The sequence below is a fragment of the Apium graveolens genome, chromosome 4 (assembly GCF_009905375.1).
Source record: "Apium graveolens cultivar Ventura chromosome 4, ASM990537v1, whole genome shotgun sequence".
NCBI lineage: Eukaryota > Viridiplantae > Streptophyta > Magnoliopsida > Apiales > Apiaceae > Apium > Apium graveolens.
The window spans coordinates 13,805,038-13,831,213 of record NC_133650.1 but is presented as its reverse complement, the minus strand read 5'-3'; the positions used below and the strand labels follow the sequence as shown (position 1 = coordinate 13,831,213).

General features: G+C 36.7%; 1 protein-coding gene, 1 long non-coding RNA gene and 1 other non-coding gene across 6 annotated transcripts; 1 reads left to right on the top strand and 2 right to left on the bottom strand.

The window, feature by feature from the left end:
- Positions 1-1,476: 1,476 nt before the first annotated feature.
- LOC141722678 (small nucleolar RNA R71) lies at positions 1,477-1,582 on the bottom strand. The gene has a single exon (XR_012575685.1). It is a non-coding gene; the product is annotated as a small nucleolar RNA R71 (small nucleolar RNA).
- A 12,438-nt stretch (positions 1,583-14,020) lies between these two features.
- Positions 14,021-21,060, top strand: LOC141717779 (uncharacterized). Of its 4 annotated transcripts, none has more exons than XM_074519980.1 (11): positions 14,021-14,374; positions 14,798-16,188; positions 16,284-16,373; positions 16,454-16,918; positions 17,222-17,336; positions 17,416-17,565; positions 18,075-18,319; positions 18,528-18,621; positions 18,724-18,776; positions 18,856-18,947; positions 19,054-21,060. In XM_074519980.1, exons 1-10 carry the CDS (start codon positions 14,173-14,175, stop codon positions 18,931-18,933), a joined length of 2,883 nt encoding a protein of 960 aa, XP_074376081.1. In that variant the 5' UTR covers positions 14,021-14,172; the 3' UTR covers positions 18,934-18,947; positions 19,054-21,060. The 4 variants fall into 4 exon arrangements, with proteins under 4 accessions (XP_074376081.1, XP_074376078.1, XP_074376080.1 ...); XM_074519977.1 differs by having other exon boundaries at positions 17,416-17,577; positions 18,072-18,319; XM_074519979.1 differs by having other exon boundaries at positions 14,022-14,374; positions 17,419-17,577; positions 18,072-18,319.
- A 2,583-nt stretch (positions 21,061-23,643) lies between these two features.
- Positions 23,644-26,056, bottom strand: LOC141717778 (uncharacterized). Its single transcript, XR_012573762.1, has 2 exons — positions 25,716-26,056; positions 23,644-24,275 (listed from the first exon to the last, which is right to left on the bottom strand). It is a non-coding gene; the product is annotated as an uncharacterized LOC141717778 (long non-coding RNA).
- Positions 26,057-26,176: the final 120 nt, after the last annotated feature.

Below are 26,176 nucleotides of genomic sequence, written 5' to 3'. Positions count from 1 at the left end.
AGCACATATCTTCCAAAGTACAGAAATCACAAGGGTGATATAGCTGAAATGAAGCCCAACACTGCTAAGATTATAACTACCTTTCTGGGTTACAGGGCTGTGGAATTCAATCTAGAGTCTGATAAGGCATATTTGATCAGACTGGATCAGGATATAAGAAAAGCTAGAATTAATGATCTCAGGGCTGCAATCTTTCAAATTGGTGAAGATACTGCAGAACTTAAAGATGCTAAAAGGAGGATGATTGATGAACTTAGATATGCTGAGAAATGTTTGTTGAAGAACTATCTCAGAACAACTCCTAACATCAGAGAGATCAGAAGATGAAGCCAAGTCAAGATCTACAACTGCTTAAATTCTGATATGAATAAAGACTGAAGTTGTTATCAGAAGTTAAAGATTGGTAAAACTTTAAGGACTGTAAGTTGTAGTTATCTAGTCTAATTCTCATACATTTGTACTTAATGTTTTTAACATCATCAAATATCTGTTAAACTTGTATATTATGCTAATTTACAAGTTGGGGGAGATTGTTAGATATATTTGATAATGTCATGGCTAATATGATTTATGTTTAGTTTTCAGATCTTACTTAAACAGGATAAATCAGTACTTACTGAAAATCAGGACTTAAGGATATCAGTACTTATATTATCAGAAGATAATTATCAGAAGATGGATATCAGAACTTAAGTACTGAAGGACTTTCAGATAAGGACTGCAGCTGATTAAAGGAAAAAAGATCGAGATAAACATAAGAAGAGATATGCATGAAGAAGGAATTCTATGAAGAATAGAATACTTGGAAGAAAAGATATCTGATTGATATATTTTAGGAAGCAGAATTATATTTCATATCAATTAGCGATTATCTTGTAACTGTGTAGTATATAAACACAGACATAGGGTTTACACTATAAGTGTTATCATATTCGAGAAGATTATTCGTTGTAACCCTAGCAGCTCTCGTGATATTTGTTCATCACTGAGAGGTAACAATTCCATACTGTAACAGAGTTTATTGTTTCAATAAAGTTTGTTTTCTGTTACTTGAGTTATAAAAGTTCGATTTGATTGTAATATACACTATATTCACCCCCTCTACAGTGTGTGTGTGACCTAACAAACTCCTAAGGCTTTGTTGGACTATTCTCAGCCTAAGATCAATGACATCCAGTCAAGCATCATCAGGCCATCCATCAGGGCTAACACTTTTGAGATCAAGTCAAGAACGATTCAGATGATACAGAACTCAGTTCAGTTTGGGGGTTCTCCTACTGAAGACCCCAACATGCACATCAGGGATTTCATCGAGATCTGCGATACTTTTAAGTTCAATGATGTGACTGAAGATGCTATCAAGCTGGGACTCTTCCCATTCTCTCTGAGGGATAAACTGAGTATTGGTTACATTCTCTACCAGCAGGGTCTATCACCACTTGGGAAGATCTTGCTCAAAAGTTTCTCATTAAATTTATTCCCTATGACGAAGACTGCAGTTTGCCCAGCAAACTGGAGAATCTCTATGTGAGGCTTGGGATCGATATAAGGAGATGCTAAGGAAGTGCCCACATCATGGCATGCCTGATTGGATGATTATTAACTATTTTTACAATGGATTGGGTGCTACTTCTAGACCCATGCTCGATGCAGCATCAGGGGGAGCCTTGTGGGCTAAGAGCTACGATGGAGCTTATGAATTGATTGAACTAATGGCTGCTAATGAGTACCAGAATCCTTCCCAGAGACTGACTCAGGGAAAAATTGCAGGAATTCTGGAGTTGGATGCAGCAACTGCTATATCTGCACAACTTAAGGCTTTGACGATGAAGGTGGACATTTTGGTTAATTATGGAGTTAATCAAATCGCTAGTGACTGTGAGCTTTGTGCTGGTGCCCATGAGACTGATCAGTGCACAATTTCTAGTAAATCAGCTCAGTTTATGAGCAACTTTCAGCGTTCGCAGCAGCCTGTGCCAGCCACTTATCATCCGCAATCATCCTAATTTCAGTTGGAGCAACGCTCAGAATGCGGTTCAAAAGCCTTATTAGCAATATCCAGCTAATCAGTACAACCCCCCTGGTTTTCAGCAACCGTAATATGCACCAAGACAACAACTTCAGCTTCAACAAGCTAATGAAAACTCTGAATTAGAAGAGTTGAAGCTTATGAGCAAGAGTCAAGCTATTTCTATCAAGACCTTGGAAAATCAAATTGGGCAAATTGCCAATGCCTTGCTAAATCATCAACCTGGTACATTACCTAGTGACACTGAAGTTCCAGAAAGGAAGGAAGCTAAGGAGCAGGTAAAGGCAATCACTTTGAGGTCTGGAAAGGTTGCGAATCCCAAACAAACTCAAGTGTTGACTGAAGAAGCTGGGGCTGGAAAGAAGTAGAGCAGCAGGAAGTAGAAGTGGAACCAAGGAAGACTACTGTTGAGCACACTCCTCCTGAGGGTAATACAGGGGAGAAACAAATCCATCCTCCACCACCTTTTCCTAAGCGGCTGCATGAGAAAAAGCTGGACAAGAAATTTGAGAAGTTTCTGGAGGTGTTCAAGAAACTTCATATCAACATACCTTTCGCTGAGGCTCTTGAGCAGATGCCTAGTTACGCAAAGTTTATGAAAGGTATTCTCCCCCGGAAAGTGAAACTATATGATTTGGAGACAGTCACTCTCACAGAGGAATGCAGTGTTGTGCTGCAACAGAAGTTGCCTCCGAAGCTTAAAGATCCAGGAAGCTTTATTATTCCGTCTACTATTGGAAAAATATCTTTTGACACATGCCTATGTGACTTGGGAGCTAGCATCAATCTAATGCCTTTGTCAATCTTCAAGCAGTTGGACTTACCAGATCCAAAACTAACTTATATGACTTTACAATTGGCCGACCGTTCTATTACATATCCGCGAGGTATTTTTGAGGATGTCTTGGTCAAGGTTGATAAACTCATATTCCCTGCTGATTTCGTCATTCTTGATTTCGAGGAGGATAAGAAGATTCCCATAATCTTTGGAACACCTTTCTTGGCGACCGACCGAACCTTGATAGATGTGCAAAAGGATGAGCTCACAATACGAGTGATGGATCAGGATGTAACCTTTAATGTGTTCAATGCTATGAAATTTCCTACGGAAAATGAGGAGTGCTTAAAGGTGGAGTTGGCCGATTCTGTGGTTACTTCAGAACTTGATCAATTGCTAAGGTACGATGCCTTATAAAAAGCCTTATTGGGAAATTCAGATAGTGAAGATGACGAAGGTGAAGAATAATTACAATATTTGAATGCTTCTCCTTGGAAGAGGAAGATTTATATGCCTTTTGAATCTCTTGGAATGGAGGAATTGAAAAAAGCTCCTAAATGCCTCAAGCCATCTATTGAGGAAGCTCCCACTCTTGAGCTTAAGCCTTTACCTGAGCATTTGAGGTATGCATTTTTAGGTGATGCATCTACTTTGCCTGTGATTATTACATCTGACCTTTCAAGTAGTGACGAGGAAAAGCTCCTGAGGCTTCTAAGAGAGTTCAAATTGGCAATTGGTTGGACTATAGAAGATATCAAGGGAATCAGCCCTTCTTATTGCATGCATAGAATTCTGCTAGAGGAAGGTAGCAAGCCTACGGTTGATCAGCAAAGAAGACTTAATCCGATCAATAGTGAAGAAAGAAATTCTTAAGTGGCTAGATCCAGAGATCATTTATCCTATTTTTGACAGTTCATGGGTAAGCCCTGTTCAATGTGTGCCAAAGGAAGGTGGAATTACTATGGTAGAAAATTAGAAGAATGAGCTTATTCTCACAAGAACAGTCATGGGGTGGAGAGTTTGTATGTACTACAGGAAGCTGAACAAGGCCACTAGGAAGGATCACTTCCCTTTGCCCTTCATTGACCAGATGCTTGATAGATTGGCTGGTCATGAGTACTATTGTCTTCTGGATGGCTATTCGGGTTACAATCAGATTTGTATCGCTCCAGAAGATCAGGAGAAGACTACCTTCACTTTTCTATTTGGTACTTTCCCCTTCAGACGAGTTTCTTTTGGTATGTGTGGTGCACCAGCCATATTTCAAAGATGTATGATGGCCATTTTTCTGATATGATTGGCCAGAATGTGGAGGTGTTCATGGACGACTTCTCTGTATTTGGCGATTCTTTTGATGAATGCTTGCAAAATCTTGGACACGTTCTCAAGAGGTGTGTGGAGACCAACTTGGTTCTCAATTGGGAGAAATGTCACTTTATGGTGCGACAGGGCATTATTGTTGGGCACAAGGTTTCTATTAAGGGTCTTGAGGTGGACAAAGCCAAGGTGGAGGTCATTGAAAATCTTCCTCCTCCTATTTCTGTTAAGGGAATTCGCAGTTTTCTTGGTCATGCGGTTTTTTCTATAGGCGTTTCATCAAAGACTTCTCTAAGATTTCGAAGCCATTGTGTAGTTTGCTAGAGAAAGACGTCCCTTTCAAGTTCAATGACGAGTGCCTTGCAGCTTTTAAAACATTGAAGAAGAGTTAATCACGGCACCTATCATAACTGCACCTGATTGGAATGAACTTTTTGAGATGATGTACGATGCAAGTGACTATGCAGTTGGAGCAGTTCTTGGGCAGAGGAAGAACTACATATTTCATGTGGTCTACTACACTAGCAAGACCCTAAATGGTGCTCAAGTGAATTATACTACTACGGAGAAAGAACTTTTGGCTATTGTCTATGGTTTTGAGAAATTTTGATCTTATCTACTTGGGACTAAGGTGACAGTTTTCATTGATCATGCTGCAATTCGTTATCTCGTCTCAAAGAAGGACTCGAAGCCTAGATTTATTATGTGGGTTCTTTTGCTTCAAGAATTTGAACTAGAGATCAAGGACAGAAAGGGGTCTGAAAATCAAGTCGCTGATCATCTCTCGCGTTTAGAGAACCCTAATTCTACTTCATTGGATAAGACATTGATAAATGAGTATTTTCCCGATGAGCAGCTGTTTGGACTGCAAGAAGAAGAATCGTGGTTTGCAGACATTGTGAACTACCTTGTGAGTAATATCATGCCTCCCGACTTATCTTATGCTCAAAGGAAGAAGTTTCTACATGAAGTGAAGTGGTATATGTGGGATGAGCCGTTTCTTTTTCGCCAAGGAGCTGACCAAATCATCAGGAGATGTATTCCTTACAATGAAACTGGGGGGGATCTTGCGAGATTTCCACTCAATGGCTTATGGAGGATATTATGGTGGAGAAAAGATAGCAACTCGTATTCTGCAAGCAGGTTTCTTTTGGCCAACCTTGTTTAAAGATGCTCACTAGTTCGTTTTGAAATGTGATCGATGTCAACGTGTGGGTAATATGTCTAAGAGGGATGAGATGCCTCCTAATATGCTTCTCGAGGTTGAGGTCTTCGATGTTTGGGGAATTAACTTCATGGGGCCATTTATCTCATCCTGTAACAATTAGTATATCTTGTTGGCGGTTGATTATGTGTCAAAATGGGTTAAAGTTAAGATGTTGCCAATGAACGATGTGAAAGTGGTGCTTAATTTTCTTCATAAGAAGATGTTCACAAGATTTGGAACTCCAAGAGTCATAATTAGTGATGAGGGGTCGCATTTCTGTAACCGCAAGTTCACTACTATGATGCAAAGGTATAATGTGAATCATCGCATTGCTACAGCTTATCATCCTCAAACGAATGGTCAAGCCGAGGTATCTTATAGGGAGATCAAGCACATTTTAGAGAAAGTTGTGTGTCCATCGAGGAAGGATTGGTCTTTGAAGCTTCATGAAGTTGTTTGGGCATATCAAACAATATACAAGACTCCGCTAGGGATGTCACCGTATTAGTTGGTTTATGGTAAGGGGCGTCATTTGCTGGTGGAGCTGGAGCATAAAGCGTTGGGCTTTGAAGAAATTGATTATGGATTCAGATGCAGCTGAAAAGAAGAGGATGCTTCAATTGAATGAGCTCGACGAATTTCGACTTCAAGCTTTTGAGAACAACAAAATGTATAAGGAGAAAGTCAAGAGGTGGCACGACCGGGGTCTAGTGCTCAAATCATCTGTGCGGGGAAACAAGTTCTTTTGTTTAACTCTCGCCTCCGTCTTTTTCCTGGAAAGTTGAAGTCAAGATGCTCAAGGCTGTTTATTGTCAAAACTATGTTTCTACATGGAGCGGTGGAAATTTTTTAGAATGATCCAGGCCAAGCATTCAAGGTAAATGGTCAGAGGTTGAAGCATTATTATGGTGACATGAGAAACCGCGAGGTGGTTAGTGCCGTTTTATTCTCCGTTTGATCTCGAGTTCTACGTCAAGCTAACGACATAAAACAAGCGCTTCTTGGGAGGCAACCCAAGTTTGTTGTACATTAGTAAGTAGAGGAAGCAAGAAGAAAAGAGAAAATCACAAAAAAATCAAAAAACGAAAAAAAATTTAGGACTAACAACAGAAGCCTGGCGCGCCCGCGCTGTCCTAGCGCGCGACCGCGCTGAAAACACAGAAACATGGCGCACGCGCGATGTTCCAGCGTGCGGCCATGCCGGTTTGACAGAAGTAGCGCGCGCCCGCGCTGGGGTCCCGACTCAGAAAAAAATAAAAAGGAAATTTTAAGGGGAAAATCGGGATTTTTGCTACAAAATCAATTCCCAACCGAATTTTACTCCACACATCCCAAATTTCCCTCTCCAAATCAAACCCATTACTCCCATTATTCCCATAATCGAAGCCCACTTCTATTCCATATATAATTCTCTTTTCACCACCTATATATACATACACCTCATACACAAACTTCTTCACCACTTCACAAATTCTCAAAGACAAATTCTCTCTCAAGCACAATTCTTATTCTCTCTACTCAATTCCAATGGCACCCAAGAGACAAAGAACACAAGTAAGCAGCAGCACCACCGATTCTTCAAGTGTGGGTGGTGTAAGGCCGAGGTTCTCTACTCTCGAGGCTGAAGCGGACTATACGAGGCTTCTTTCGAAGCCGATCATCAATAAGCCAGGTTTTCTTCCATCAGGGAAGGATGTTAAGCTATTGGAGATGATTCAGGAGATGGACTGGGTTTCTTTTTGTGAGGAGCCCGTTGTTGTACCCATGCGTGTTGTTCGGGAGTTCTATGCTAATGCAAAGGTAGAGAAGAATGGTTTCACGGTGGTTAGGGGGATGAAGGTGGAGTATAGTGCAGGAGCGATAAGGAGGGTAATTAATCAACCCGTGAAAAAGCCCGGTCAGGACATTTGGAATGATAAGACTCTGGAGGATTTTGACTTGGATAAGATTGTTGCTACTCTATGTGTACCTAAGACTCATTGGACATTCAAGAGGGGCACAACTGATTATGCCACATTCCCTGCTTCTTGTATGAACAGATTTGCCCGTGCTTGAAATGCCTTTATTTGTGCTAATATCATGACATCGTCTCATATACATGAGGTTACTGTGGAGCGAGCACGCTTATTGTGGGGTATTCTGAAGGGTGATTATGTGGACATTAGTAGGATTATTCACCATGGTATTCTGAGATTTTTGAGAGGGAACACTACGGGTTCTATACCCTATGCGTCCATAGTTACGAGGTTGTGTACGGTAGTTCGTGTTCGTTGGGCCGCATATGAGCATCTTTAGCTCCCTAGTTCTGCCATTGATAGTCCAATTATATTACACATGGTAGAGTGGTATGGTGGTAAGCCCGATCCTAAGAGGCTTGGTTATTCGTTTGATATGCTTCCGGGCAAGCGTCTAGCTGATCAGTATTATGCTGGTGGTTCAAAGAAAGCCCGTGAAGCGGGTTGGAGAGCTCAGTTGGGTGAGAAAATAGAGTCGTCTCAGTTACAGGAACAATCAAAGAAGAGCATGATACAGTACATGCGTCTGGCTAGGAGGATGGATGCGATGCATGACATTCATAGCAGGTTTGCACGTGATCTCACCTAGGCATTGGGGACAACTTTTCGAGCCACCGGTGTTAACATCCAGTGGCCAGTTTTTGGTGAGAATTCCGTGTATCCACCTCCGGACACACCTGACACTCCACCCGTTGAGGGTGAGGAGCCTGATTTTGATTAGGTATGCCTGAATTCCTTACTATTACCTTTACTGAGGACAGTGAATATTTTAAGTTTGGGGGTAGTAGTTGAAGGAATATGTTTTATGTGTGTCACATATAGTTTGCGTATTCATGATAATTTAGTTCATATAGTACATATTTTGCCATGTAGTTTTTTTTGGTAGTTTTTATGTTAGTTTGTTCATATAGTTCATGCATTTGCGTTATAACATGATCCCTTAGATGATTTTTTTGATTAATTTGTGATATTGATGCTAGTATAGTGATGTCGTATTCAGTGATGTTAAGTCTTATCAAATTAATTTGCATGCTAGAGACACTTTTATTTCACTAAGTCTTATAGGTTGCTTAAGTGCTAGATCATGATCATGGTTTGTTTTTTTGTCGAGGTTTAATCGCTTGTTTATATTTAAAATTTAGGATATTCTCTTAATAATAAAATAACATGGATTTTTAGAAATTGGAGAAAAAATGGATTTCATTGCTAGTTGTTGTGGCTAGGTGTCAAATGGTTAGTAGCCGGCTCATATTTATATGAGTAGTCTAGGGTTGAACGAGATGGAGCGAAACGCACTCGTTCAGAAATTGGAAAGAAAAAAACAAGAGAAAAGAAAAAAAATTAAAAAAGAAAAAAAAGAAAAAAGAAAAAAAAAGAATAAATGTTATGTATAATTGATCACGAGTGGGCTTTTTAGTACTCGAGTTATTAAGTTCTTGGGGGACTTTGTGCCTAGTGACCTAAGGCTTTTATAGTCTGGGATCCGCTAACCTAACGCGCGCTACATGGGACTATTATATAAGTCTTTTGTGGACCTCACTCATTGCACGATCAAATAAACATATATGTGTTGTTTTGTTTGAATAAAAACATGAATCCATATAAAACTCCAATATAAGAATTGAAGTGTTATAAGTTATTTTGAGTCTATCTTTTTATTTTATTTATAACCTTGTGATTGCCTTGTTGAGTAGTGAGTCATGATTATTGATCTAGTTGCGATAGTTCTGTAAGCATTTGCACACACACACACACACGTCTCTAGTGTGTAAATTGATTTGTATGATTTGATTGATCTTTATGCGAATAACTGCATTTGTTGAGATGTTGCTCGTTGATTGGTTTAGTTATTCTATTGGGATCGTTGCATTCATAGTAGTTGCATTCATGCATTTTTGTTTCTTGTTTTTTGAGTCTGTTTATTCTTGAGGACAAGCATCGATTCAAGTTTCGGGGTATGTTGAGTGACATTTATGATAATTTATAATGCTCTATTAAGCTTTGAATTGATGCGTTTGTACTCAAGTTGTTAAGTATTTTAACGTGTTTCTAGTGTTTTTACATTTCAGACATTATCTAGGTAATCAGGTGAATTAGCATTGTTTTGGTGCTAATTTGGTGTCAAGGTGGTGTTGGATTAAAAGCTCGTGGAAAGCCGACTCAAAGCAGCAAAGAAAATCAGAAATCTGAAGTTTTTTTCCAGAGGTACGGCGCGCCCGCGCTGGTCAAGCGTACGGCCACGCCAGGATGTCAGAAAGGCAGCGCGCCCGCGCTGTGATAGCGTGCGCCCGCGCTAGTGCGAATTCAAAGAATCCTGATTCTATTATAATTATACTTGGAGGACTTCTGGATTGCGTGGGGCTGCTATATATATTCAAATAAAGGACGTTTTCAAGGGATACATATTAGAGCTAAGGAGAAGACGGCAAGAGACCTATAGCACAATTCAACAAAGGCAAAGACGATCTCGTTTATTCTTGTGAATCTTTGTTTTGAGTTGTAATCTTGGATGCTCGTTTCTTGTTTTGCTGAACCGATACTCTTGTGTTAAATTTGTTTGATTATTCATTATAAAGACTACGTTCATTATACCATGCTTTTATCGGAACCCACGTTGATGATGAGTCCGATTATGGGCTAATCGTTATCGTGGGGTTCTAATGGATTTATTTATGGATTTCTTTAGTTAATTTGTTTCGATGCCTTAGCGTGTGGTGATTGTATGATAACCTAGTATTGGTTGTGCTTATTTGTCTTATGAGCGTCGCAGACTTATAAGATAGTGTGTTAATTCTTAATGAAATGAAAGTGAATTTAAGGGTTTAGAACTTGCCATGCTAGCGTAGGTTCAAGTATTTGTTATGCATGATGCGTGGGTAATTTTAACCATCCTACTTGCCCTATGTAATCAAGATAGATAACTTGTGCTTAAACCGTTATGTTGTCAAATTCTATATACATATAGGGTCTCAATATAATTGGTGTCTATTCAGCTTCTATCTCTTTTGTGGATGTCTGGTTATATGGTATTCGTGCAACGAAAGTTACCATTTATCAGTTTTATATTATCTGATTAGTGTCATCACCATTGCATGCTAAGGTTAAGAACAATAAGGCTATTGAATGAAGTATTTAATGAAGTTAGAATCCCATGTTTGTCTCATATAATATACAACCCTCTTTACTCTCTTAGTTATAATTGTTAGTTTAATTCTTAGTTATAAACAACCTCAATTTGTTATCGTCTTAACATTGAATAATAACCATACATTATTGCTTAAGTGCATAAATTAATTAGTTAACCAAAGCCAGTCTCTATGGGATCAAATCTTATTTATATCTTATACAACTTGCGAACGCGTATACTTGCGTGAATTATTAGCGCGTGTTTAGCGACTAACACCTTGGTTGAATTGTACTTTATGGTCTTCTTACGCCTTCTCCTTAAGCTCTGGTACGTCTTGTTATGAAAAATGATCATAAGTTATGTTTATATAGCAGCCCATACAGAATAGAACTCTTTCGGATCAAAATCAGAGTAGAAACAAGATTCCTGGAATTTGACCCGGCGCGGCCGCGTGCTTCACCAGCGGGGGCGCGCTGCACTTCTGCAATCCTGGCGCGGCCGCGCGCTACTACAGCGCGGGCGCGCTGTCTCTCTGGAGAAAATTCTGAATTCTTCTTTTCTTGTCGGTTTGAGTTGGTCTTTTCATGAGCAATCTTTTTGACACCATCCTAACACCATATTAGCATTAAAACAATGCTAGTTCACCTGAATTCCTGTTAAATGCCTGGAATGCAAAATACTATAAAAATACATTAAAACCACCAACAACTTGAGTACAAAACACCAATTCAAAACTTTACGGAGCATTATAAGATGACATATATTCCACTCAACAAATTACTATGTAGAGAGGAGTGAAGACATCCGCTAAGTGAGGACGCGCCAAGGTAGTAGGATGTGCTATAAATGGAATGAAGTATAGTAAATGAATTATCTACATGCTGAAGTTACAATACAACAGGAATGTGTGCATTCTATAGGATGAGGACACGTCCTGTCCTTGGAAGATTCATGGATTTGGATTAATTGGGATGATTAAGCTTGTCCACATCTAGGACAAAGCAAACAAAGACAAACCCATAATAAGGCAAACATGGAGAGATCAATGGAGGTTATTTTTACTAACATATTTGTTGTAGGTAATTTTTAAAGAATTCCCTACTTGAGTCGGTCAAGGAGGGGGATGTCCATGAAAAGTTTGAAGGCCTTCAGGGGTATGCCTGATGATGTAAAGCCGCCTCCTACATTCAACGGGTGTCCTCGTTGGAGATGTGGGGTTAATATTGGTGTGTGCTTTGGGAGCTCTGTTCTTGCATTTAACGGGTGTCCTCGTTGGAGAATTTTGGAGTCATTCTGCACTTTGCACCCAAGAGCTTGAGATCACCTGTCCTGCTATCTGCTGGGTTATCCTCATTCTAGGGACATAGACGCATTTGGCATTTAGGGTGAACTGTGGCTATACCCGCGTTCGTAAGTTAAGGGAGATAGCTGTAGCGGGGTATTATCCTTGTGCAGGGAGATGCACTATCCGTGAAGTCTTACGATTGCGAGCGAGCCTTGGGCCTTTGCATTTGGGCATCATAGTTGGACATTCTTAAATCTAGCGGAAGATGGATTCTGGAACAACTTTTACCGGGTCTAGGAATGAGAAGTCTAAACCCATTATATTTCTTATTCCCCAAGAACTACGTCAGGCTTGATCCCTATATAAAGGGTACGTAGGCACATTGAGAGGGTAAGAAGTTGAGAGCTGATAAGGAGCCACAACTTACCCTAATCAATCTCAGCCACCAATTAACACACAACCACTGCACACCGCATTTTCCGGCGAAGAACCAGTGTCACAGATCTTGATTCCGGCGAGAAACCCCAAACTTTGTTATTACCAGATTCCTCCGTCAACAGGAGCATGACTACCCTACTGTTGATGGGTAGGCAACCCGCTGCACCTGATAATATAATGGCACAACTCCTCTGATTGATATATCCCCACGTGTCAGCTAATGAGGTCTTCGTCAACATAACGATACATGGTCGATATACCGGTATAAAAGTTCAACTTTATTTTCGGATCCAATTATTTTAGCCCAATAATAATAACAATTTTTAATAATAATAACAATTTTTGTTATGAGTCCCATATCAATTTTCGAGTACAACAATTGCTTCCACAGATATTGCAAACCCAACATAAAAAATAAGGTAACTTACAAAAATGAACTCAATTTTCTTCTTAATCGAACAACGTGAATGAATATTCATTCCCAATGGCAGCAATCGTAAAATTCAAAAGTCCAAAATACTTCTAAATACATTATTTTATGAATATTATCTATTAGTTGTCCGATATAAAATTGAAAAGTACTTCATTTCACAACATAATATAATATATATTTCTAACATGAACATAATTTATTAACGCACATGATTTTAGAAAATGTACGTGACTTGTACGACTTATAAAGTGTACAGACTGAATAAACTCATTCACACGATAGAGGTCAATATACCCAAATAGAAATAACTCCTCACAATATGACATTTATTTCATTTAAAAACATGCATACAAATATTAGGGGTGAAGGACATAAGTACCCCTTTTTTGTAGGATATAGACAAAAATAGCGGCGCTAGCGAAAGTTGGCCATTTCTACCCTCCTATTACGCATTCCGAACACACAGGTAACACCTGTTACGCATTTGACAAATACATATTATATCTAATTTTTATTTTTTAATAAAAAGTCCAAGTTACGCATGTAAAAGATAGGTAACAGAGTCTAATGCGCCAATGCATCGGCAGATGGGGTAATTTAATATGCATATCTCATATGCGCATTATATTTATAGTTTTTAATATTTTTAAAACATAAATAAATATTTATTAAACCCTAAAATATTAAAAACTTTTAATTAAGTTTCAAAATTAAATTAAATTTTATTTCCTAAGATTTTTAATATTTTTAAAAATCCAAATTAAGAATTGTTCAACCCTAAAATATTAATGTTTTTTAATTAGGTGCCAAAATTAAAATTAGAGTATGATTACCAGGGTTTAGGGCCTTTTTATAGATTAAATTAGGGTTTAGGCTCTAGAGTTTAGGGCCCCTAAACTTTAAATCCTAAATCGTTGTGTTATTTATTTATTTATTTATTTTTTAAATATTTATAAAAATCGAAAGAGAAATTATTGAACCATAAAATATTAAAAATTATTAAATTAGGTTTAACGCTTACATCAATAAGGTTTGATAAACCTTTTTTTATTACGCATTTGATAAAAGCTTATTGGAAGGATATAATTGGTCATCTAATGTTAAATATGGTATTTTTATTTAGGAAAAAAAAAATATGGTATTTTTGTAAAGACAATTAAAAGAGGTAAAAATACCATTCTTTTTAAAGTTATAATAGCTGAGATTATAATATGCCCGTGCATGTTCTCTAGAGCTAGTTAAAATCTAAAAGAATAATATTTTAATATTTTGTTAAAATAAATTTCAGAATCATTAATATTTTTCGTAAATTTTTTTTTATAAAAAATGCCACACAAACGGCCGAAAATAGAAATTAACGTACACGTGTAGGCAGTTACACTTGCCATAACTTCCCTTCCATTAAACAAATCCTTAAACAAGCCCCCAAACCAAAGCTGTGCACCTGCACTCTCAAAATCCAATCAATCAGCCGTCTTTACATTTCCGTCAAAACTCCGGCCATCTATTTATACACCGTCTCTTTTTCCGGCGTAAATTAATCATGAGAACTCGGAACGCCAGTAAACCCAAGCCAGCTCCCGTCGTTAAATCGCCGCCGGCAACCAGAAAATCCGCCGTTAAAACGCCGCAGAAACCGCCGGAGACTCCCGCTGAATCGTCGGCGACGCCCAAATCTTCGGGAACAAGGCGTACAAGAGCAATTGAGGCGAAGAATAAAGAGATTCAAGATGTAACCACAGCTGGTAAATTCGATTTTGTTGTAAATTTAAAAATTTATTGCGATTTTTTAAAATTGATTTTAATTGTGTGGTGGCAGATGTTTAATTGATTAATAAAATTGTGATCTTGGATTGATTTGATGCATAAATTTGATATTTATTAGATTGTGCAAAAAGTGATATTTTTATAGGCATTTAAAATTGGAGTGTAGCTTTAGTAATTAGTGGTAATCTTGATATAGTACATGTATAGATGGTTATTTATGTTCCCTAGTATTGTAGTCCGATGGTATCTTTCGTCGTGTTCGAGGCTTTAAGTCCAGAAGGAGTTTGTTTGTAATTTTATAATTTTTTGTAACTTATTTAGCTAAATAAAAATAGATTAATTTTTTGAGGATGAGCTGTGTAAAGTGTTTGTGATGTATTTTTTTGGTTTGTAATGTGTAGTTGAGGAAGCAAAGACTTTAGCGGTTGATGAGACTGTAGAGAAGACGCCTGTTTCTGGAAAGAAAGTTACTAGAGTGGCTAAAAGAAAGGTTGTAAGGAAGAAAACACCAGCTTCGGCTAAAAGTTCTTCTCTTGAGACTTCTAAACCAGGGGATGATGAGAAAGAAGAACTGTCAAAGGAGGAGGAGAAGGAGGGTGCAGACTCTATGAATGAAGAACCTGCGAAAAATATAGAGGTGACCTCTGTTAATGTGGAAGAAGCGGATGAAAACAAAGAGGTGATTCCTGTGAATGTGGAAGAACCTGAAGAGAAGAAAACCCCTGTGGAGCTTGTAGGACAATCCCCGAGAACAGAGGAAGTTGAGGAGACGACCAATGAGAACAAAGAATCAGTTCTTGTAGATGCAGAAGAATGCAAACTGACAGAACCTGCTGTTGTGCTTGTTGAAGAATCCTCGAAGGATGACATGGAAGAAGTAGCTGCTGAACCAAATCCTTCTGTTGAAGAGACAAGGATTTCTCAAATGCAAAATGATGCAATTGCTACAGAGGCAGATCCCACTGTTATGAAAGACATTAATACATCCGTTACAAGCAAGGAGTACATGGAGGCAAAGGAAGTTACAGGGAAAACAGAAATTGTCGAGGGTAGTGTCAAAGCTACAGCTGAACTAGTTGACATGGAGGAGAATACCTCCAAAGTGTTAAAAGAAGAGGAGCTCTCTGTACAGGCAGATATGGAGCACGAGGATGTAATGTTAGAATTAAACGAAGTTACGGAGAAAGCAGAAGTTGTTAAGGATGGGATGGATACAACTGAACCAGTTCACAGGGACAATATCACCACTGGGGACTTGAAAGAAGATGAGCCCTTCGAGGAAGTAGGTATGGAGCATGAGGATGATATGATAATGAACACACATGTTGTTGAGGATGGGACAAATACAAGTGAACAGGTTAACATCCTGAAAATCGCCACTGTAGAGTTGCAAGAAGATGAAACCCCCGCGCGAGCAGATGTAGAGCACATGGATGAAAATATGGAGCAAGGAGGTAAAGAAGTTGCTGAGGAATTCAAAGAGGGAGTGCTTGCGCAGGATAATGTGACGGAACATGGAGAAAAATCCCAAAAGTCAGAAGAGGAAGATGTACAGTTAACTGCTCTTGCTGAGGATCGCAGGAGAAAAAAAGAGCTTGAAATTTTTATAGGGGGTTTGGACAGAGATGCGGTTGATGAGGATGTGAGAAAGGTGTTTGAGCATGTAGGTGAGGTAGTTGAAGTCCAAGTACACAAGGATCCCTCTAGTAGCAAGAACAAGGGCTATGCATTTGTGAAGTTTGCAACAAAAGAACAAGCTAAGCAAGCTTTGGCAGAAATTAAGCACCCTGTTGTAAGCTTATAGTTCTCTTCATTAACTCATTGTAGAAGTGTCATTCTGCTTGTACATATAATACACGTAAAATTTCTAACCTTTGGCCATTGCAGATAAATGGAAAGCAATGTGGCACGGCACCCTGCGAGGACAATAACACATTGTTCTTAGGTAACATCTGCAATACATGGACAAAGGAAGCTGTAAGTACAACATTAATTGATGATAGCTTATAGTTTGACATATCACACTTAAGCTTATATTTGTATGTATCTGATGACAGATAAGAGAAAAACTTAAGGATTACGGAATTGATGGTGTTGAAACTATCACCCTTGTCTTAGATCCTAAGCATGAGGGACTGAGTCGAGGGTTTGCGTTCGTTGAGTTCACTTGCCATGGAGATGCAATGCTTGCTTATAAACGACTTCAGAAGCCTGATGTCATTTTTGGTCATCTTGAGAGAACTGCAAAGGTGGCTTTTGCCGAGCCTTTGCGTGAGCCAGACCCAGAGGTGATGGCGCAGGTGAAGTCAGTATTTGTTGATGGACTTCCTCCTCATTGGGATGAGAGCCATGTCAGGAAGGTATTTAAAGGTTACGGAGATATTGAACAAATTACTTTAGCGCGAAATATATCATCTTCCAAGAGGAAAGATTTTGGATTTGTTGATTTTAGCACCCACGAGGCAGCAGTTACTTGCATTGATGACATAAACTCCAGAGAAATAGGCGATGGGAACTCAAAGGTATTCTTTGTAGAAATTACTTTTCATTGACTTCTTTATATTATAATTGTTTGGTGAGGGGAACTCCCAAGGTATTCTTTGTAGAAATTACTTCTCAGTTCTCACTGACATCATAATTGTTATGTTAATTTCCTTGGCCTTAACTGTTGATTGTAATTGGTTTGAAGTAGCGGATAATGCAGTGTACTGTTAGAAGCACATCTTGGAAGTTCAGTAGTTCACAAATAAATAGTCCAGTATATTATGTCGTATGTTTATCATGGTTGTACGAGAAAGAATAATTTAAATATGTCATAATTACAGGCTAAAGTCAAAGCAAGGCTTTCAAATCCTTCACCTAAAACGCAAGCGGTGAAGGGTGAAATGTGTGGTGGTTTCCGGATTGGTCATGTTAGTAGCGGAGCCCTTCCACATAGTGGTAAATCATATTTTATTCACCTACTTAATTTTTTCACTCTCTTTTTGTTCCACTTGAATATGACATTGTCTGCTGCTAGTAGCAAGGGGCTCTGGACGAGGTGCACATCCTTCCAATAGGACCAACGTTCAACGTGGCAGGGGATTCTATAACCATGGTCGCGGTCAAACCAGTGGAATGAGTTTTCCCTATAATCGCAGCTTTGATGAGCCATTTCGAGGAAGAGAAGGTTTTGTACAAGGTTATCAAATTGTTCTCAAATATATCTGTATTCACATGCGTGCTCCCGAGTCAAAGTATGGAGAGGAGAGAGAAGAAATAATTAAAATTGAATTTTTTTAGGAGTGTTCCCGTTTTTCAGGAAGAAAAAAAAATAACTATGATCTCAAATATATCATCGTAGAGTGGGAAGTTATTCAAAGAGAATCGACAAGAAGCCTAAAATTGTTTTATTACTTTACGAGAACCCTTTTCCACCTTCACAACTATGTAATTCTATCTGTATCCTAACTTTATGTTCACTTCTTACATGTATCCTAGTTCTAACTTTATGTTCACTTCTCGCAAAATTCAGAACACAATAAGGAGTTCTTATTTAAATTTCTTCTTTGTTTCTTATAAATTCTTTTGTGTCTTTTCTTTACTCTTCCAATAGAACTTGGGGATAAGTTGTTAACACATGCACCATGGATGTACTTGTGTATTGCTGGCCTAATTTATTATATACTCTGGTAGCAGGAGGAAGATGGGGTTCTTCCAGGGGTGCGCATGTGGCACCTGGTGAAGGGACACTTCCAGTAAGGTTCAACCTTGATAGGCCTAGGCATGGTGGCATTGATAGAGCTCATGAGACGCATATGCACTATAGGGGGGGACAACCATTTCCCCCAGAAGAATTTGACAGACCTTTTCCGGAAAGGCGTTTTGATGATCCATATATGTACAGTGATAGACCGCATGGGATTAAGCGTCCACATTTTACAGTAAGCAGCTAATATTATTTTTGATATTCTAGACAATAGATGTAAATTAATGCATAACCACGAGATTGATGTCATTATTTCAAGAACTTAATTTCGCAAATCATTTAGGATCCCTAGCATTGTAATAGAGAAAGCTATACAGTGTTGTTGTATATTAGATTTTCTAATTAGGTTGCTTGTTGATTAACTTCAGTTTTTTCGTTGTTAGGCCCGTGATCCTCGTTACATGGAGCCTAGCAGGGTTCGTCCCCGACTGGATTACGCGGATCCTGCAGTTCCATTTCCCGCGCCACATCCTCGAGGTTGGAATAATTAAAAAAGTTGTGAGTGGCCTCATTGTTGAAGTCTTTCTTGACTGCTTGTTCGCTTACTTTTTTCATTGTGCATCTCTCTTTGGGCGATAGGTACTTTTGGATCTGGGAGCAGTCGGTATCCACCTGAATACTATGGTCCAAATGTATGTACTCATGGATTTATTAAAATTAAATACTTATTTTGAAACTCTCATCATATTCTGGGCTATGTTTGTTTTACAGTGTACTGGTGGACGTGGAGACATACGGCCATCTTTTTATGGAGGTCCTCGCCCACATAGGGGAGGATATAACTATTAAGTTAGAGACATTTGGTAAATGGTTTTTTGATTTCCAAAATAGTTGTTGCTAAATTGAGTCCTGTGCGCATTAACTCCCCCCTGTGATGTTATTGTAATCCATGTTACATCATTGTTTCAGGTTGATATGTGGAAGTAGGTGTAGGAAGACTGTTCTCAGTGATGGAATGTGCTTTGCTGCTAGGGAGGAAAGCTGAAATTATGTTCTTCCTTCTTTTGTTTTCTTATTTAGTTTCCAACATTGCTATGTTTTCTCTTGCTTTGGTTCACCCACCGATCTTTCTTTTTTTCTCCTTTGTTCTTATAATCAACTTCCAGATAAGCCGAGTCAACTTATGTAGTTTAGGTTATACCTCTGGGAGGATCTTAATATAGATTATGACACTATGTAAGTTGGCTGTTTAGTAGATACTAGATCCTTTTATTCTCGATAGGAAGAGCTTGAGGATACCTACTTGTGGGATGTTTAGAAAGTTACAGTCATTATTTTCCTCCAATTTTGTTATGGGAAATAACTTTGGGTTCAGACTATTGTTGATCTAATTTTCATGTCTTTGAGGAAACAGATTTGGATTTATTTACAATCGTAAAATTGAAAAGTTTTAGATCATATTGCAGTATAATTGAGGATATATGGGCATTACCACTTATACAAATTCCGAGGGATATGATTGGTTATCACAATATCTTGTATTCGATTATAAGGTGAAACCTTGATTACTACGACATGATACATTAATGAAGCCGTATTTAAAATTTGTAAAAGCTACAAGCAGATTAAGTGGATCATTTGCTTTTGCCATCCGTCAGGTTTGAACTTTACTTGGATCTGGTTAATGACCTCCCGTGCTGTCAATTTCTAGTTCTGATTTAGTAACGGGCTGAAAACTTTAAGGTCTACGTTCTTCGATGGTATAATGAATGAAATATATGTTAAGCTGTATGTACAGTTTCAAAGTTTAGTTTGGGTTGAATTATGGAAACTTTCTTGGGAACCATTGTCGTGTGTTAGTAGGATTTTGTGTAGTTTACTAGTATTAATTAGCTCTATAAAGTTTGCTTTCAAGTCAATAGAATTTGGAGGTTTCATTATTCAAAAACGGCACCAGTCAGATTCAAACTTATATACTATATGTTTTAGCTAGCACCTCATATAATGCTTTAGTACAAAACTGAGATGCTGAGATTGAAGTACTGAAGGCTGCGCTTGACTAAACGTGCTCATGCTTATTAGTAAATGTAGTCTTCCGAATTTAACTTTTTATGCCAGATACAGTTTGACTTGTAATTGGAAGTAGAGAAGTACAAAGCATAATCTTTTTTTTTTTGGGGATATTAGGATCACCTGGAAGTTGGCTTCTCCGATGATACCTCATGTCTGATACTCGAATTTAATGATGTTTTTCAACTCTTTGAATCTTTGTATTAGAAATGACCATAGAACCGTGTTACATGGATTGTTTATTTATAAATGATCAAGAAAGAAAGGCGTGACTTGGCAAAAAAAGAAACGAAAGTAGAAAGATGTGATTATGATGGATTTTTTCAGTATTTGGACAGTAATAAGCAGGTGGTCGCTTCTGTTCATTTGTGCTTGGCTCAAGTAAGAGCCAGATTAATAGGATGACCGCCGTGGTGGCTTAGATGATGAATGATATAGGAACCTTGGAAATTTTCTACATGTTAGTTCTGTCAGGCTTTTCACATGTTTTTTGGAGGCTGGTGATTATTTTTTTCCTAATTAGGCTTGGTGGTGATTATTTCGTATAAAATCTATCATGGGTAGCAACAGGAAAGAATAGCATGTTCGTAACACATGTCAATTCATAATTGCCAGGGGTGCTTCTCACTTGTTGAGTTTGTATGAAACTTTGATTCCTTTTCTTTCTTATCCTATTCTTTTGTTCAGGTTTTTGCCCCCTGGGCTCCTTCTCTCAAATCCTCCTAGTCTTTGTGGTAAACGTTTTGTACAATTATATCCTACTGGAAACATGAAATGTAACTTTTATCTTTGGTAGCAAAGTTCATACATTGTATTTCATGAAAACTAAATTCTTATTTAGCACTTGTATTGCAAATTTGCAAAGTTGCAACTACCTTGTGCTAATTTTTATTTTTGGTTTACAAATGCAACTTGCAACTAACTTATGCTTATTTTCATTTTTGGTTTGATTTGTTTACATATAGTACCTGGGCTAGAGTTTTATTTAATCCGTTGCTTTTCTGGTCTAGCTTGTTTACCACCCTTTGTATTTTGAATGTGTTAATTTGGTCAAAATAATTCAACTTCATACCTGTATTTATTTTGTTTCCTAGTAGATGTAACAATTTTTTTGTTAACAGATTTACCACCTTTCAAGTCATAAGCTTCTCCACAGTAGTAGACTTGAATGCTCTGTCGATGTTGGTATTCATGCTCTTGGCGCACAGCCGCAGAGATATTTATTTTCCTGCCATGCAAGTTATGTTGTCAAAGTACTGTAGTCAGGTAAAGGTACATTTGCATTATGGTTGTGCAATATGCGGATTGTAAAACACCATTTTCCTGTGCATAGTAGCATGGTTGAGGTCACAATTCACAACAAAAAGGTGAGAATCACCATCTCAAACGAAAAGGGTCCCGGACGAAACTGAAAGCTATCATACCATATTATCTTTTTGATACTCCGGTCTTTAGCTTGGTTGTTAATTTATTAATATTTAATAATAAAAATAGGGAGCTGTTAATTTCAACCTATTTTCATATTGAATTAGGATATTTTGGTCCTAATTTTGATAAGGGTGTATGTCACGAGGATGTGCACGTATTTCCCTAAAACTATTGCTACAAGTACATCATCAGATCAATACAATATATCATTATTAACCTCAAACTGATTTTAGAGCAGATCTCAGCAATAGAGTTATTCCCTCCGGTCCATTTAATTGTATACGTTTTTTTTCAATGTTTGATATGCATTTTAAGGTGAATAAAAAACATATTTTTATAATTTATTTTTAATTTTTTTTTCTGTATTAAACTTCAAATATCAAATTTTTATAAAGAAGATTTTTTTTATAAATAATTTAGGCAAATATGTTATAAAGGAGTGTTAAAATGTGTGCAGGCTTTCCTTCCCCTAAATGCATAATTTCCCGGGGAGCCAGAGGGAGTAAATGTCTCTCAATATTTTACAATTATTAGGGGAGGAGAGAATGTCTTCCTTGTGTTTGTTTGGGCGAAACTGTGGGAGAATGAAACAAATTGAGAAGAGGAAGAAAAACTATATGAGGGAGTTAAACGCACACAGCTAATTTTAATCATGTATATGTATGCGATGAAAGAAAGGAGTTAAAATGTTATTAAGTAGACAGCTATTTTAATCATGTATGAATGTAACGAAAAGAAATGAAAAAGTTCATTTATATTTGATTACCATGCGATATTCATATACTTATTATACAAACTTGTCTGTCCTAATAGGAATTATAATAAGCCAAACATCCTTTAATTTTTAGTTTGGTTTTGGTTCCTTTGGTTATCCTTCAATATTATTTAATTTAATCAACCTCATTCTGTCTTTTTATATTTGACTTTTATGCGACAGTATGTTAAAATAATTATTTTTCACTTTTTTTGAAAAAAAATATATAACTTCTACAAAAATTTGCAAAAGGAAAATTTTGAAAATAATTATTTTATTTAAACAAACACTTTAAACTGAATAAAAGTCAAATAACAATTATTAAAAAAAAAGAAAGGGACAGTAGAATTTACAAACTTTTTGTTATGGATAAAAAATTAGGTAGTATTTATTATAGGATTCGAAAGCTAAAGGCCTTTAATGTCTGCTCTCGTATTTTATAACTTAACTCTACCTTTACGAGATACCTACATGTATCCGTGAATTGGAGAATCAAGTCAAAAAACGTAGTTATCACTATTACACATTTTAACTTATATACTCCCTCCGTCTCTCCCAAATGTAAAATTTGCGTGGGGCGCGGAGTTTAAGAAAAATGATAAAATAGTGAAGAAAAGTTAAAAAAGTGAGTAAAGTAGTGGGACCGATTAATATTACATGTATAAAGTGGGTATAGTGGAGAGAAGTAGTGGATGTAGTTATTTTAAAAATTATAAAAACCTTACTATTTTTGAAAAGTTTTAAAATGTAAATAATTAGAAAGGACATCCAAAAAAGGAAAGGGTAAACAAATGGGAGGGACAGAGGGAGTAACATTTAATTTTATACAGTGCTATGCATGTGCAAATGACTTACATAGCACTTCTAATTGTGTGCTATGTAAATGTTCACACTTCAATAGCACTTGTGTAGGTGATATGCAAGTACTATTTACGTTATATTCCCTCCGTCCCTTTTAATTATTTACATTTTTTAGAGAGTGTTCGATGCATATAAAGTATAGTTCTGTAATTTTTTTTTACAATTTTATTTTTCTGAATAAAAATTAAAACATTCAACTTTTATTCAGAAAAAGACAATTGTAAAAATAAGTTATATAACTATATTTTTTATGTACCTTAAAATACGTGTCAGACACTTCCTCAAAATTCCTCAAAAATGTAAACAATTGGAAGGAACTGAGGGAATACATTATTACTTCAATAGGTGTTTATTGAACGCTATGTTAGTGCTATTATTAAACAAATTAAAAATCAATTAATTTTTTATGATTTTTTTACCTAGTAATATCCCTCAAAATTCATAAATACAATAAAACAAAGACAACTGTATTAACAGCAATTTCAGAATTTAATAAAAAGTAATAATTTTTATTCTCTTTTTATCTACTTGGAAAATTGAACAGCGTCACGAAATATATCTAACAAAATAAAATCAATACAAACATGAAAAAAATTGCATCAGCACAGTCTATTCAGTTTCTAATTTCAAAGAACAAAAAAAAATCAAATATTTAGATGAACTCTAGGTGCCATTCTCCCTGTTTTTTTATGAGATTAGTCTGCATTTGTATTAACTTCTGCAGAACAGGAATTCTCACATGCGCTACACGGACATATGATGTCCCTTCCCTTCCTTGAGAATTAATCTGGTAGAGCTTCAGAATTTGTATTTGCAGAGTTTCATGGCACTCTCAGTTAGGGAGTCGCAATCCTGATACGAATCGGAGACATGCTCTACAGCACAGAGAAGCATTTACAGAAAGAAGAGACAAGAGAAGTACTACTACAAACTCTGTTCTGCGAGATCATTTCCTCCTACAAATGTCTTATAAAAATTATAATTAGACTGAAAGCTCACCAACTGGAGTCCAACAACTTATAATCAAAACTCATTAGCAGGCGAAAGGAGTTCATCATAGCCAGAGGTCTAGAGCTACCTGCATTAACCAACAATTGGATTAAGGAATGAAAAACATCTGCAGCAGGCATTAAGCTCGGAAAACTTTTCTTCTTTCTCCCTTAAGACTAAAGACTTCATTATTGAGAAGCTCACACTAGTAGAACTTAGTATATCTATTAAATGTAAGTTTGAAATAGAAAGTAATAAGTGTCAATTGACATTAAATAGAGCTTATAAATTAGTGCAATAACTTTGATTACTTGTAAGGATTAAAGTACTACAAGTATATATATACAATATTCTTGATCGTTTCTCCCTGTCGTTTATTTTTTGCTATTTAAAAACACAAGAATAAGCAGCACATACAGTCTCATGCTCTTTCTACTTGCAAGGAGGTAGAATTTTTTCTTAAAAGAGTATTTAATCACAGTTACAAATTACATTTAGTAAAGATTTAATTTTCGGAATCATGTAAAAGAGGAAGAAAGGTATAAAACTACCCTGTCACATATAGAAATTTGATAACATCCTTACTTCATGGCCATAACAAATAAAATGCTCATCTTATTTAGTAACTTGAAATTGTAACCAGCCACTACACCTGATCATCAAGTTTTAACATGAAATAGTTAATTAATCCTCAAAGGATATAAGAATAAAACCACAACACTTCATATGGCTTACATTGTCTGACATTGATCCTGAAATATCTTTATGCAAGTGAATAAATCTCAAGACTTTTTTATGACTAGATCTTTATGCCCTGTATCAGAAGAGGAATTAAGTGCCTAGATATTTCTATGAACCTGCACATTGAGTTACTTCTTGACTTGCTCCGACCCTCCAATAGTTTATTATGAAATAATTAAGCACCAAAACTAGTGAATTTCTAAGCTTCCAGCCACAATCATGGCAAATGAAAAGAGACATTTAAAACATTCAGTCACTAATTTCCCAAGTTTCTTCAACCATTAACGATCCTATCTGCATTTCCTAGCCATTTCAACAAAATTGCCTTTCTTAACTAAACAGTTGATCATTTATCACTAGTGTATATATGACAAACAAATGTAAAAACTGAATAATCACAATGTAATAAAAAACTAAATTAAAGGTATTTTCTAAACAAAAGTCAGCAAAACACACACATATCAAACATAAATAGAACTAAATGGACCAAGCAATCACTAGTATCCGCAATCATAATAAGTTTTTTAAAATTACTTAACATCGAATTTTTAGAAAAATTTCTTTAAATTTATTAAGAAATATCTGAAAATAAAAAGAAGACAATAATAAATAGTAGTACAAGTAGTAGTACGATATTTAACAAATTTTTATAGGGAAGAAGAACCTGGCAAGTCAAGAGTTACCTCCAAGTAATTGAGCATCTGAAAAGTAAAGCCCTAAAACTAAAAACCTTAAAATTAACAAATCGATTTCAGTGGAAATAAGAAATTGATCAGCAGAGACTCACAAATCGATTTGAAGGTAGAGAAATTCATGATATAATGTTTTGTTCGATGAAAGAGCCATATTTGCCCAAATCAATTTGCCAATTGATTTCATCATGGAAGAACCACCTGGAAAGAGTAGCTTGTGAATTTTTGCCAAAAAATTCAATAACCGATTTAAGTTGGATGAATTTGCTCAAACTTGGTTTTGAGGGAGAAGTGTCTTCGCATTAGAATGTACACAAATCAAATTATATATAAAAATAAAAATAATGATCAACTAGGATAGCGCTTTAAAAACGTTGAGTGTATGAAAATAAATAATAATAATAATTAATATTTATTTAAAATACCTTAACTTGTATATCACTCGTCAAAATGCTATTGAAGTTAAAATTTTTATAGCGCTTGTACTAAAGAACGCTATGTTAGTATTTTTATTTATTTTAAATTTATTTTGAGGATTTCTTTTAATACCTTCTAT

Bases quoted from the DNA above. Each gene is read 5' to 3' on its own strand.
- LOC141717779 (XM_074519977.1), top strand. From the start codon at position 14,173: ATGAGAACTCGGAACGCCAGTAAACCCAAGCCAGCTCCCGTCGTTAAA. The intron at 16,919-17,221 runs GTATTCTTTGTA...TCATAATTACAG, and splicing joins TAGGCGATGGGAACTCAAAG to GCTAAAGTCAAAGCAAGGCT. The intron at 17,337-17,415 runs GTAAATCATATT...GTCTGCTGCTAG, and splicing joins CGGAGCCCTTCCACATAGTG to TAGCAAGGGGCTCTGGACGA.